The 13,497-nt window shown below is 40.1% G+C and overlaps 2 protein-coding genes across 2 annotated transcripts; both read right to left on the bottom strand.

Annotated features, from left to right (window-relative positions):
• Window positions 1-3,640: 3,640 nt before the first annotated feature.
• Window positions 3,641-6,689, bottom strand: LOC104441610 (beta-carotene isomerase D27, chloroplastic). Its single transcript, XM_010054763.3, has 7 exons — window positions 6,107-6,689; window positions 5,727-5,819; window positions 4,924-4,985; window positions 4,463-4,569; window positions 4,217-4,312; window positions 4,085-4,144; window positions 3,641-3,987 (listed from the first exon to the last, which is right to left on the bottom strand). The coding sequence occupies exons 1-6, from the start codon at window positions 6,506-6,508 to the stop codon at window positions 4,095-4,097; spliced, it is 810 nt and encodes a 269-aa protein (XP_010053065.1). The 5' UTR covers window positions 6,509-6,689; the 3' UTR covers window positions 3,641-3,987; window positions 4,085-4,094.
• A 3,883-nt stretch (window positions 6,690-10,572) lies between these two features.
• Window positions 10,573-12,975, bottom strand: LOC104443091 (GDSL esterase/lipase At5g41890). Its single transcript, XM_018872682.2, is given in 5 exon segments — window positions 10,573-11,024; window positions 11,121-11,382; window positions 11,477-11,719; window positions 12,319-12,461; window positions 12,732-12,975. Coding segments are annotated over 5 exon segments (1,095 nt in total). The 3' UTR covers window positions 10,573-10,821.
• Window positions 12,976-13,497: the final 522 nt, after the last annotated feature.

A 13,497-nucleotide genomic window follows, 5' to 3' on the forward strand; every position in this document is an offset into this window, starting at 1 on the left:
TCGATGCATAAAAAGTCGTCGAGCGGCGTGGATTATGAAAGGAAAAGAATTACTTCGTATACGGCATGATTCCAGGAGTTATGTTCGCGTTTCTACATTGGTCTAAGTCCTAATTTGTCTTTAGCAGACGGAGTCACGGACGCATGGGCGGCGACCGAATGGATTCACATGGGTACCGCCATACTCGGACACGAAAGCTTTCCAGTCACTGAATTTACGGCACCAACATACGCTCATAAGGAAGATTTCCACATCCACGCTTGGTCATTTTTTCAAGATTCTAGCCATTGTAAATAGCCTTGATCGCCGGAGGGGGGGCGTCGAATCGATTGGCCCTCCCTAGGCCTCGAGGCTTGAAGGTAAAATAGGTAGGCCCTAGCATGCCTAATCCTCGACCTCGTTTGCGCAGACCTGATGAATTATATTATGTACAGGAAGTTTCATTCTTCTTAATCGCTGATGTATATTAATCAAGTATTTCTAGGTCGGTCCATTTGTTGGCCAAGTTTAATTTCAGAGACCTCCTATGGTTGAAGCCATGTAATGAGCCTATATGTAGTGTGGCAAGCCAATGCGTCTAATAAGATGTTATGAAATGATGACCATTTTGTGATGGAGCTTAACTAGACTTTCGCTCAACAAGATTGTGTTAGGCTATATTGCATGATGTAACTCCCTCTATTCGATGTGTGATTTGATTAAAATTCTCATCCTTCTACCATCCTAGAAGTCATGACGACCGCCTCCCCTCGTAAGAATGGGTAGAAGCCTAACCGTTTGTTGGGTAGGGGCCTAACCGTTCTACAAACTGTATATCCACTAGAGAGTTTTGCTTTGACACCATCTCTAATGAGGCCAATCAGTACTTGAAATAACCCCGCAAAGGACGGCCATTTGATGCGAATCTTATCTATAAATCACCTAATGGGTGCTTTGGAATGTCGTAGCCGAAAAGATCCGATAGTAGATATCATAAAATAAATATTTATATTGTCATGAATGCTTGCAACCGATGAGAAGGGCGGATGCTCCAAGAAGTCTTCATAACTAGCGTCACGGAAGAAGATACTAGTCACAAGATGCTCTCCCCCTCTCTCCTCCTCCCCCCCTCCTCTTGCCTCCCTACCTCCCTCCTGTGAAGTCCCTAGAGCACTTGAATCAACGCTGCAATCTTTGTATTTTGTCCTGGAACACAAACATAGCTACTGAAAGTAGGTGCTCTGCACACTGACCGTAGCAAAAAGCGGAAAAGGATACTGACAAGAGGCTATTGGTTTGGGAAATAATCCAATGGGCTAACAAGGGAAACCCGCTAATCGAATATTAAAATTAAAGGCGAACAGCACGTGAACCCTCACCATTTTTGCGCATAAATAACTGTAAAAATCACTTTTAAAAGACGGTTTTATTAGTAATGGAATTTCTTCTTCCCTATGCATCATGTGACTGGGGGAGTTCACAAAGGCCCACTGAAGCTTCACATGAAAAGCCAGGAATTCGTTGTGATAGATGTTGGAAATTAATACCAGATAGCAATCCTTTTCCAAGTGTACAGCAGGACCATGATTAAACTAACAAGTTAGCTTACGCGCCACGGTGTTTCGCAAAATTCTATTGCCTTGTTGAGTAGAGCTCTCATGATGGGCTTGCACCAATGATGGTTTTGTAGTCTGGAGTCATTCGAGTAATTATCATAGATATGATATCAGAGGGTCATTCAAATTTTGGAGATGCGCGACTCTTCAAGAAACCCCGAAATTTCACTTGGTTTTAGGAACTGACAAATCTCCAGAGTTTCGAAGGAGACTCTGTCAGCTAAGCTTTTGGGTAATCTCATGTTGCTACTTGCTGGCCTACTGTTAGGCTTGCTGTTTTGCAGTCTTCTGTGGATCAATCAATGTAGCCGTAATGGCCATGTGTCTCCCTGTCCTGTGAGCGAGAGATCAAGACAAGAAGAAGAATTGGAGCTTGTACAATTATTGGGAGTTTCCAGAGTCCAGAAGACCCATTGAACAATACCTGCAGGATCTCAGTTGCCGAAACTTAGCAGTAAACAAGAAATGAGGAGGAATGGCATCCATTTTTCGGGCACAAGAATAGCAAGGCTGGCCGAATTCTAGCATTCATTGATGGATGGATTTTCTGCATTACAAATCTCGAAGGTGAAAAGCTTTGGCTCGTAGTTATGATGACTCGACATGTTTCTTGTTTGCTTCTTTTCCGAGCCTTAACGTACATATTTGGCAAACCTTGGAAGGGACTCAATCAGCGTTTGAAATTTAACTACAGGGCAGCATGAGGGAAAGTTAATCCCTAAGAAAATGCCGAGCATGAACATCACTGGTTAGCAGCATTTAAGCCCCTATTTGGTAACGTTTTATTCCTCTAAATTTATGTTCTTTTGTTCCCCGGAACAAAAAAGAACAAAAATATATTTGATAACATCAATTGATTTTTCTATTTCTTAAATAGAAAATGAATAGATATGGAACATAAATTTGGAAATAGCTTCTTATTCTCAGGAATAATTTCTAAAAATAAGTTATATTTTCTTTTCTTCTTCCTTGTTGCCTCTCCCCTTCTCTGTTGCCCTTGCTATTCGGCCACTGTTGCCGGTTGGCCGTTGTTGCTAACTACTGCCACCTACCTCTCGTCGCCGCCATCACCCGTCGCTTGTCATCGCCTTGTCGCCCGCCCGCCCGATTGCCTCCCGACCGCCCGTCACCATCGATTGATTGCCATGGCCCACCATTGATGACCATTGAGGCCACCACCGCTAGGCTGGCCGCCGTTGCTGTCTGGCCACACACCCACCACTGATGACGGTTGACGATGACGGTTGCCACTGGCCGATCGACTAACCGATGTCGACCACCGTTGCCACCGCCGCCCGCCAATGACCATTGTCGATTGCCACCATGGCCACCAACCACACTGATAATCATGATGGATCGCCGCCCACCGCCACCAATCGCGCCGGTCGACACCGATTGGGGTGGCGGTCCGTTGTTAGCGGTCACTAGTGGCTAGCGGTGACAGTCAGCGATGGCGGTGGTCGGCGATGGTTGGCGATGGCCACGATTGGCGGTGGCGGCGATAAAGAAGAATAAGAAAAAATTTAAAAGAAATTAACATTGTGAATCATACCAAACGTATTTTGATTCTTTTTCATTTCAAGAATATAAATTTTATGAAATTACTAAACGCGTTTTTTTATTGAGAAATTATTTCGGAAATAAATAAAAAAAAAACTATTTCGAAAAGAAATTGTTTAGGAATAAAAGTATTACCAAACAAACCCTAATATTACACTCATGAATGAACTCAATTGGTTTGTATCTAGTCACTAAGAAAAAGTAATCCCATAAAAAATGCCAACCTCGAATAAAATGACTAGTTATCAGCACATAAGTTTCTCCTATAATGAACTCAATCAGTTCGTATCTGGTCAGTAAAACTATTTTTCTGATCCTTCAATTGGACCAAACATCATGATTTATACTACAATATCTTATGAAGGCAGAATAGGAAGTGGATTTAATACTCCAAATAGGCATAATTTGTTGACCTGGTAAGCCGATCGGACTGCAGCTGAACCAAAAGCAAGTATTATCTACAGAGATAGAAGCACCAAATTTCCTGATGCAATCTCATGGCTAAGCATATGGCCAATTCTTTCCAGCTCATCAGTTATCCCAATCACGTGAGCCTCAATGTAACTCTGATTCATTGAGATTGGGAAGAGCAAATCATCATATTGCATAACTCCCGTCGGGCAGCCTTTATGACACTAATATACAAAATATTCTAAATGTACATTGAGTGGTACACGGATATGTTTCCCTGAGAATGTACAGCTCAGTTTCAGGATTTGATTATACAGACAAATGGTAGACTCAGCAACACCTTTCTCGTAGATTTCCAAGATAAATGGCAATGAATGTGTAATCCGCATCTCTTTCTTCTGGATCAAGACATCCTTGATAACTGGTATAAAAATGGTTCGACATGTTTAATTCTAATCTGTGGATATGATGAACTGCAATGTATACGTGAATCTGCAGTATACATCAATAAAGCTTACGAGATCTTTCTCAAGGTTCCAGTTTCGGACAGATGCTACTGCTAGGATTTGACATTGAACCTGAGGGAAATATAAGAGTTAGAAAGAAAGAAAAAGCTTGTGGGTAATGAAAGAAAAACCTATATTACTTACATATATCTGCAAAACAGGGCTGCTTAGACACAGGATCCTCTTCAAATGGCGGTGGAGCTTGACCATACACCATTTCACAGCTCATATCTTCAAAATCTGGGCAAGAGAAACAGAATCGGAATGCTTAAAGCAGTCAACATATGACCCGAAAGATAGATAATTCATGCCAATAGGCCGTAATGCATTTAGTTCACAGAAAATATGTTGTCCACATATTGATCGAAAAGTTTGGCAGTGAGAGGATACTCGGAATCATGGTGAGGGGTAGCCCAAACTCATTGGTGAAGAAATCCTGAGTGGGTATCTTGCACATGTTTACGCACATCCCTACACAGCCACTATTCTCCAAGTACCTAAAATAGAAAAATCAAGTGATAAATTTCAAATAGAGGACTAGCCGAAAGTTATCAAAGACAACAAAGAACAGTAAGACACAGAGTCCTTGCTGTGTTGCTTTCCCATTCAAAGAATAGCATTCACAAGCAGGAAGATGGATTCTGCCAGTCTGAAAATCACGAAGCTAGGCTAGCTATGGCAAGAAATTAGATGCTGGTGCAATTTGAAACTTATTTGCTCCGCACTTTATTTCATGGATCTTTTCAATCTCCTAAAGATCTGATCTAAGCGCCAACCGTTGCACCTATATAAGCACTAACAATTTTTTTTTTTTTTTTTGAAGAGGGGGGTGTTGTAGGGAGAGATTTTACCTGCACTTTTTAATGTGCACTCCACTCTTTTGCTTCACTCCATTTACTTCTACCTCCACAACCTACTGGAAGCTCAATGAGTTAGAGTTTGTATCAAATTATCGGCCCAAATCAAAATATAGACATCATCAGGAAGTAATCAAAGCGGAGAAGTCCTGTGATGCTTGATCATCGACATTACCGGCAGCATGAGGTCATAAAAAACCAATCAAAACCTTTTGGCAGCATTAATATAAAAACCTTGGATGGAGAAATTGCCAGACCTCATGCTCTTACTGTTTCTAGAATCCAGAATACTCTCTTGACAAGCTCTTCTTAGGTCACAGTTTATGAATTTGCTGTGCAGAAAGATCCTATTCCTGAATGTACTAAATTACGATCCTCTGTCATTTACTAATGTCCGTGTTGCAACCTGTAGCTTTGAGGAACACATGCAAGACCTAGTTTTTAAACCCAAACCCACATCAAGAGAAACCTTTCTTCATTTCGGCCTCCATCCACTACTAAGGAGAAACTCAGGTTTATGCCGTCTTAACAGAGTGCTAACTGTACTAAACAATTTTCTAGTCACAAATCATGCGTTGTCAGCATCTACAGCAGTGGTCTATGAACCTGCTCTTCTTCGAAAACTAGATTTCCTAAGTCACAACTTCCGAATCGATCATAGTAGAACCCCTGCATCATCTATAAAGAACATTTCCAAACAGCAATTTTCCAAGACTTTTTCCAGGATATCCTCTGCTTTTGAACCAAATAGCTAGAGAAAAAGTACCAGCGATTGGTGTAAATTTGCAAACATTTACCTCGGAAGGCCCAACTAACCAGTGGAAGAAAGGCACAGTGAGTGCAGCATTGAACTCAGCAGCCCACTTTGTCGGTGGAAACAGCTTCTTAAACTGCACCGACAATCAATAAAATCACCAGTTCACTGCTTCAACTCCATGTTTTACAAATAAAAGAGGATTTCTTTAAAGATAGGCACTTGAACATACAAGGAAAATTCATCAATTTTGATAGACTCGCCGTGGCACGCACAATCGATATTTTAAGAATTGAACATGATTCATCATAAAAACTCAAATTTCGCAGGATCACAATCACACTCAACACTCAAAAACATAATAGCTGTTCTCAAACTACTGAAATTCTCAATTGAAAAGATATAAAGAAAGGACTTACCCACCTGAGCAGGCGCACCGGGAGGAAGCATCGACATGAGCACTTCTCGGACCACTTCCTGCTGCCGAGCCCGAGACCTCCCTTGCGTTACCCTCTTCGACACGTCCACGAAGCTCTCGTAGTCGTACTCCAGCCACCCCTTCGGCCTCTCGACGCCTCCGCCGCCGACCCCTCGGGCCCTCGCCGGCGAGGCCGCGAACTTCTCCATCTTGCGAGCGAACAGGGTCATGAACACCTTCTCGAAGAACCCGTCCCTGTACTTCGTCTTCTGCCCCATCGGGGCCGGCTCCCCCGACGGCTCCGCGATCCCGCACCTCACGACGGCTCTCCGCCGCGGAGGGCGGAGGCGGCCGGACGGCGGCGGGCAGTGGAGGAGTTGAGAGCCGCAGTGGGCGAGGGCCACCATGAATTGATGCGAAGCTGGCAAGAACAGAGCCTTCTTTCTCCCCTGTTTCGTTTGGTTTCAAAGAATTATTCGGAATCAATCTCAGTACGTAAATGCACGAATACAATGCAGCAACAAGAACTTTTTGTTTGGCTGGTGGAGCGTTGCTTGGTTTTTTCATAGGAAAGCTAGCAGCCATACAAAATCCCAGACATTTTCCATCCATATCTTTTGACAAAAATTAATAAAATTGAAATCTAGGCAATACTTAGAATTTTATCCTCTCGCTTATTATCTTTTTTTCTCCTTCAACGACTGGCTTTTCTTTTCCTTCCATCTTCTGAAGTTGCGATTTAGATGTAATTGGTTGTTGATCCGCAATCGATTTCCAGAATTGAGGCTGGAATCTGCGCCACGCGAACAGGGGAAAAATCGACCAGAGAAAATGGGGCTCATGGGGTCACGACGGCCTCATCTCATCCTCTCACCTTAATGCTAAGGTTGCAATCATAACCGACCATACGAAACTCTCAGCAATTAAAAGCTTCGTTGAGATTAATGTTTTGCACGTACCTAGGAGATAAGGGGACCAAAAAATAAAAAGCATACGACTCATAGGGAGGCGGCATGTAATAAATTATAGGATTGATCGTGTTTCAAAGAATAATTTCGCGTGTCAAGATATTAAATAAGATGGGAACTAATGTAATGATTATACAATGAGAATAAATGTATCATTTTCTTGATGCATGACGGTAATATATGTGCCACATATTAGTACAGAGTTTTGTGAAAATGTAGTGCTACAGCCAAATAGGCTGGCATTTCCCCAATTTAGAGTTCTTCAACCATGGAAATACATAAAATTTTCAAAATAAGTAAATTAGAGCATTCTCAATCAAAAGCTGTTGCATAGTTTTCCTTCTAGAGAAAATGCTTTGACACATGAATTATTTACATTTTGGATTACATCAATCTCGGCATGGCCACATATATAACGTTAGCGCTCCATCTTAAGCTTCTTAAACTAGCTGGGGAAATTATAGTTTTATAGTTGACAAATGTTGATGCTGTTGCACCTTGATTCATAAGAACAAGAGCATGACATGGTTGTCCTTTCAGCAAAAGACACAGTTATAACCAAAAATCAAATATATACAAAATTCAGCTTGATATCATATATATTTGACAAAAATGTATTCGGTTACAATATTATAGTAGTTTTATAATCTACCAAATCAAAACATATACCTCATCCAAAGACTAACTTACAAACTTATCAGATATATACAAGTCATACCAAAAGTCCCTACCACAAAAAGTTCTCCCCCTTAATGGACACTCATGTCTACTTGCGACTTGCTAAAGAACTTAAAAAAGAAGTAGATGAGCGGAGTGAGCTACTATAGCTCAGTGAGTAATACATTTCTTCTAAGCGAATTGAAAAATCATTATGCATATTTAAAAGACAATCATAACTCACTTTAACATAATATATAATCATAACTTATATACCAAAAATACCAATGGTCTAGTCCATCGATCAATCTCATAAAACATGTATTAATGGTTTATTCCATTTATTAATCTTATCAAACCACGTATCGATGGTCCATTCTATCGATCAAACTCAAATCATGTGTCAATGGTGAAAGTGCTAGTACAAACACCTAGAGGGAAGGGGGTGAATAGGTGTTTAAAAGAAATCTTGACAAATAAATGCAGAATAAAATAAATATTGAGCAAAATCTAAATAAAGATTAGAGTCCGATAACGAGCATTAGATTTTTAGTAGATGTTCAGAATCTATTATGCGATGGAACATATATTTTAAATAACCTGTAAGTATACAACAGACTTAAATATAAAGAGTTAAGAAAAGAAAATATTGCATACGAAATTTATAGTGGATTTGGCTTAAATCAGGCCTATATCCACTCTCTCACGCTAACAGATTTCTGGTTGGATTCTACTATACGATCAACAAGAGATTATAACTTTGAGTGCAAACACCCAGTGGTAGATCACACTATCTCACTAAGTCACTTTTTTGGTATTTCTCTCACAATCACAAACATTTAAACTCACAAAAGACAAGTGTATGATTAATGATTAAGCTCACAAAAGACAAGTGTATGATTAAAGTTCACTCAGACTTTAGAATTATCAATTCTACGCTCCGTCTCTTATTTGCTCATCGGTTATTGATTTCCTTAAATACTCCTCCACTTCCAAACTAGCTGTTGGACAATATCTAGAGAATCGTCTTTTAATCTACCCATTGGACAGATATGTATTTAGAAGATTTGGTAGACGTTGAATTAAAAGTAGAATTCCAAATTGATTCTAATCACTCATACAAACAAAATTTTGGTTTTCATAAGTAGAGCTTCTTTATATAGAAAGTTCTTATCTTCAATATCCAATTGTCAATCAATTAGATTGCATCAATCAAATCTATATTGATGTAAAATCCAAACTAAATCACTAGCCGTTATATGTTTGGGGCTTATGTTACGTTCTGTCAAGTTGACTTGTTTTGAACATGCTTCATTTTGAATCTGCTACGTTCTGAACTCGTGTCTCGTTCTGGATCTTGTCACGTTTTGGACTTGTGTCTCGTTCTAGATGTAAAGTCTGATAATATTCTGTCTGAAGTAGAGTCTGAGTGTCTTCCATTTGAAGTAGAATCTGAGTGTCTTTGTTTGAAATAGACTTTATAATATAGATGTAAGTCTAAACATCTTCTGCTTCTAGACATATTTAGCCTTAAGGTCTAGACACGGTTTGAATAAGTTTAGCTTCAGCATATGGTCCATCTTCTAGTTCTTTCAAGTATAGACTTTGACAATATCTTTTACATGTTCTATTATTTGCATAATCTGTTATTCAACCGATAAATACGTTAGTAGCCTTTGATTTATTTTATCATCTTCAAAACATCATAAGGGATTTCTCTAACAAATGATTTATTCCATTGACCAACTCATGCTCAAATGTTTAGTCATGGTCATGCATAACGCTTGTGACAAGACAACCAAGATTCTTTCCTTGGCAAGATCTCCATCTATTATTAGTCAGTGGCTTAGCTTACAAGGATATCTAGACTAATATGCGCATACCCACACACCCCTTAGGATTCACAAAGACATTGAACATCAACCATCAATCACAATATCCAGTAATCCAACATTAGATTGAAAGTCATATCACAATTCAAATGTTTGATATATAAATATCAAAGCGTTCTTCATAATGTTTCAAGATTTCTTCATAAAGAGTTTCACAAACCATTTTCAAACAATTATTCAAATCGAATTCGAAATATAACTCCATCTTTCAAACAACAAAATGATAGTAATAGCTCAATCATGTTTTATGCAACAAAATGTGCTTTTTATCAACTCATGGAATATATAATCCACTATGTTTTTCAAAATATGAGTTTAAAATACAAAGAAGAAATAGTGTCACTAACTTGGAAAAGCAAAAAGTCAATTACGGTGGTAACTCAAGTCGGCACACTTGAATTCCTAATAAATAACCGAAAATAATATTAAAAGATCAAGTAAAATGATATTCTAATAAATGACTCAACTAGACTTTGTTGATAAAACAACACTTACACGCCACAAAAGGCTCGCCTCTAGTGGCAACCTATTGTTGTCCGCTAGGTGCAATCCGCGCACTAAACTTCGTCGCATCATAATTTCCTTAACAAAATTCCGTTTTGAGCCATCTCATAGTCCTTAGAAAGCCCTCTTAACGTACTACAACAAACCCAACTCAGCTGCCCAAAAACATCTCTGAAAACGGCTAAAAATCGGGCCCAAAATTACTGTTTGCTACAATTCCAGAATGCACCCAAACTTAAAAATTCCGTTCCGGATAAACTGTAAGCTCAAATCAAGATCTGTAAAATGCTATAACTTCACAACACTCTAAAATACCATTTCTATAAAAATATGCAGCTTAAAGATTGAAAAATCGGACTTCGCCGCACAAATATCTAAGAATTCCGAATTTCGAACCTAATTGTGAAGATTCGTTTGAATAGATGATTGAAGGCTTTGATCACTTACTGGCGTTGCAAAACAAAGTTGACAACAAAGTTGACTCGGCTTGATGAAGTGTCCGGATCACGAGCACGGCAAATTTTTTCTCTTTTTCACTTTTTCCTTTCTCTTCTTTCTCTCCTCTCCCCTGTTTCTTTCTTTCCCCTGTTTCGTTTCTGCCCAAGCCCTCCCTCTCTCCTCTTTAAAAATAGCCGAAGCTTCCACTGTTCTCCTTTAGTTTCTTTGGTTGACTTTTCAAATCCTTTTTTTTTTCAAAGCTCATTTATTACAGATGTGGTAGCTTCTGGTTTGATATCCGCCCAGCAATTCCCGAGCAACAACTATATTGGCGGCTTCTGTGTTGTGACAAGCATCCCAGTACACGTACATGGATCCATCGTTGCACATCACGGAGGTTGCGTTGTGACAATCGAATGGCGGAAAGAATCCCCTGCAACACGGGGCATCGGCATTCTTGAACGCTGGAAACATTGCGGTGTGTGAAGGGGAAACAAAACAATGCCTTAACAACACGGTGCACGGCTAAACAAAGGTACGAAAATTCGGTTGTTGAATACCATGTTGCTGATAGTTTAGCTCGATTTCCATGAATACTTTGTATGAGTTCACATAAATGAACATGGCTTCACGACTTCCCTCTTGATTCAGCTCATTGAGCAGCTCCTTCAGCTTCTTGTTGTAGCCCTGAACAAAATGATTCACTTGTACGACACAGCTTCTGCTGGGAAGAAATAGATTGAGGGCACGGATGAAGGGTATGCGCCCCAACGGCCCGATCCTGACCATGACAAATCTTCTAGGCCTCATCTCACGGAACCCCTGAGTACATAGAAACGGAAATACATCTTCATTACAATGACATTGCGAAAGAATGCACTAGCTTGATGTGAGCACATGTGACCAAGAATGCTACCTTGGGCTGCAATGTCAAATTGGAGATCACGAAACTTTGGTACATCGCGGGAGGCAGCTTCTGGGCAGAGAGATATGGTACGGACGTTAGGATGTAGTTTATGATGTCATTAGACCCAACTGTGAGCGAAAAGACTACCCTCTCCAGGAAGTCATTTGTCTCTCTCTCTCCCATTACACCGCCCATGTAGTTCTTCGTATTCTCGAAGTGGTCCACCTGCTTCCGCAATGGAACTCTCTCTATCTGTGCCAACGAAGATGCGTACGAGGTTATTGGAAATTGGGAAACTGAGCAGTTTTGGCTGGGATACTAAAACTTTATACGAAGGACCCGCCACTTTCAATGGTTTAGGTTCAAATTAGTACATATGTGCATGTAATAATAAAGCATTTCGTACCCGAGCTATGACTATGATGTTGTGAATGTTGAATGGACGTGGAGTCAAGCAGACTGCGTGCTTTTTGTTATTTGATTTGGCTGAGTGTGTAGCAACATCATTCCACCTCTTTTAGTGAATCCATTTTTTATGAGAACATTTGTAACATTGTAGTACTGCATAAAACTGGTGAGGGAAAACAAACAAAATATCCAAAGTGAAATCAGATAGTCTAAAAGAGAAACATCCTTATGAAGATACAACTCAAAGCGATCAAGTATGTTCAAGTTTAGACAAATCATGCGATAACACAATGCATTATACCGGGAAATCTCATTTGGATTCCAATGTACAAGTGGAGTATCAGGAAATCAATTGAACTTTTTCTCTAGCATGAAGGACTATGTTCTTTTTCGGATGGGAAATATTGAGGCAAGGGCTAGGTTTCTCTGGTAAAAAAGACTACAAATGGTACTTACAAATAAGGATCCTGCTTCATCCAAATTCCTGCTGCTCCAGAAGCATAGTTTATGCCTCTACTCGTGGCGTGTTCTTGACTATATGGGGCCAAGAATGGTGGAGGAAATGACTCTTCCCCAAGAGCTTGACCTAATTTTGAATCAAGTTAGGACATTTAGTAGAAACCATGTACGTAACCCATGTAGTCGCTTGGCCTGATAGGCATTGAACCATGTTTATTGAGCTCGAGCCTTTGCCTTTGAATTAGTCAATAGCAAGTTTTCATCACAGGAAAATTTAAGTTTACCGCTTTAGGGTTTGGTGAAACTCAACAGAGTGTCTATTGGTCCTCCTGAAATACCTCATGGCATACTTCCATGAAAGATTTACGCATATAAGTAATTGGGGGCAAGAATGTACCGACTATGTCTGCAATGGTTCGGCCATTGGTGAACCTTCCCGTGGGTTGACCACCGGATGGTTTAAAGTCAATGCCATAAGGAGGCGAATCAGCCCTGGAAAGCGTCAAGAGATAGTCGTTATTTCCAGAATCCACGAACAAATCCCCGAACACAAAGGAAGTGAAGCAGGAACAAAGTTCAAAATTCAAGGAGACAAGAGGGAGCATCACTGGCAGTATCATTACCAACTTTTCGAACACCATTTTGGAAAACAAAAAATTTGAAGTGGTATTGCGAATGGTTTTGATTTGGTGGGTGCGTGAATGACCTAGCTTGATTGTTATATGTGTCACAAACACGGAACAACGACTGAGAATAGCATGGTGTGCATGAGGCTGCGGCAGGTGAGGGGACTGAAATTGCTTCTCTGTGACGTGTGTCAATTTGGATTCCAGAGAGCTTGGGCTCGTTCAAATTTCAAACACCACATGGGTCGAGCAGTTCTCGCATTGTTATAAGTTCAAACTTCGAACTCTCATTTTCAATTACGTTTTGGTTTTGTCTTTCTTCTTTTTGGTTAGGACTGAATTGAACTAAACGTAGGGAAGAGTTCTTCATTTGTTTTGAGGAAGTGAGTCAGTCAATTAAGTTTTAGGGGACTCAGAGACAAAGCACAACCAAGATGAACTATATCAAGAAGTGACAGCGAAATTGCCCGATAAGTAATACTAAAAGAGACTTTTGTACATCAAAGGCATAAAATATTTAACGACGAGTCATTTTCT

The sequence above is a fragment of the Eucalyptus grandis genome, chromosome 4 (assembly GCF_016545825.1).
Source record: "Eucalyptus grandis isolate ANBG69807.140 chromosome 4, ASM1654582v1, whole genome shotgun sequence".
Classification (NCBI taxonomy): Eukaryota; Viridiplantae; Streptophyta; class Magnoliopsida; order Myrtales; family Myrtaceae; genus Eucalyptus; species Eucalyptus grandis.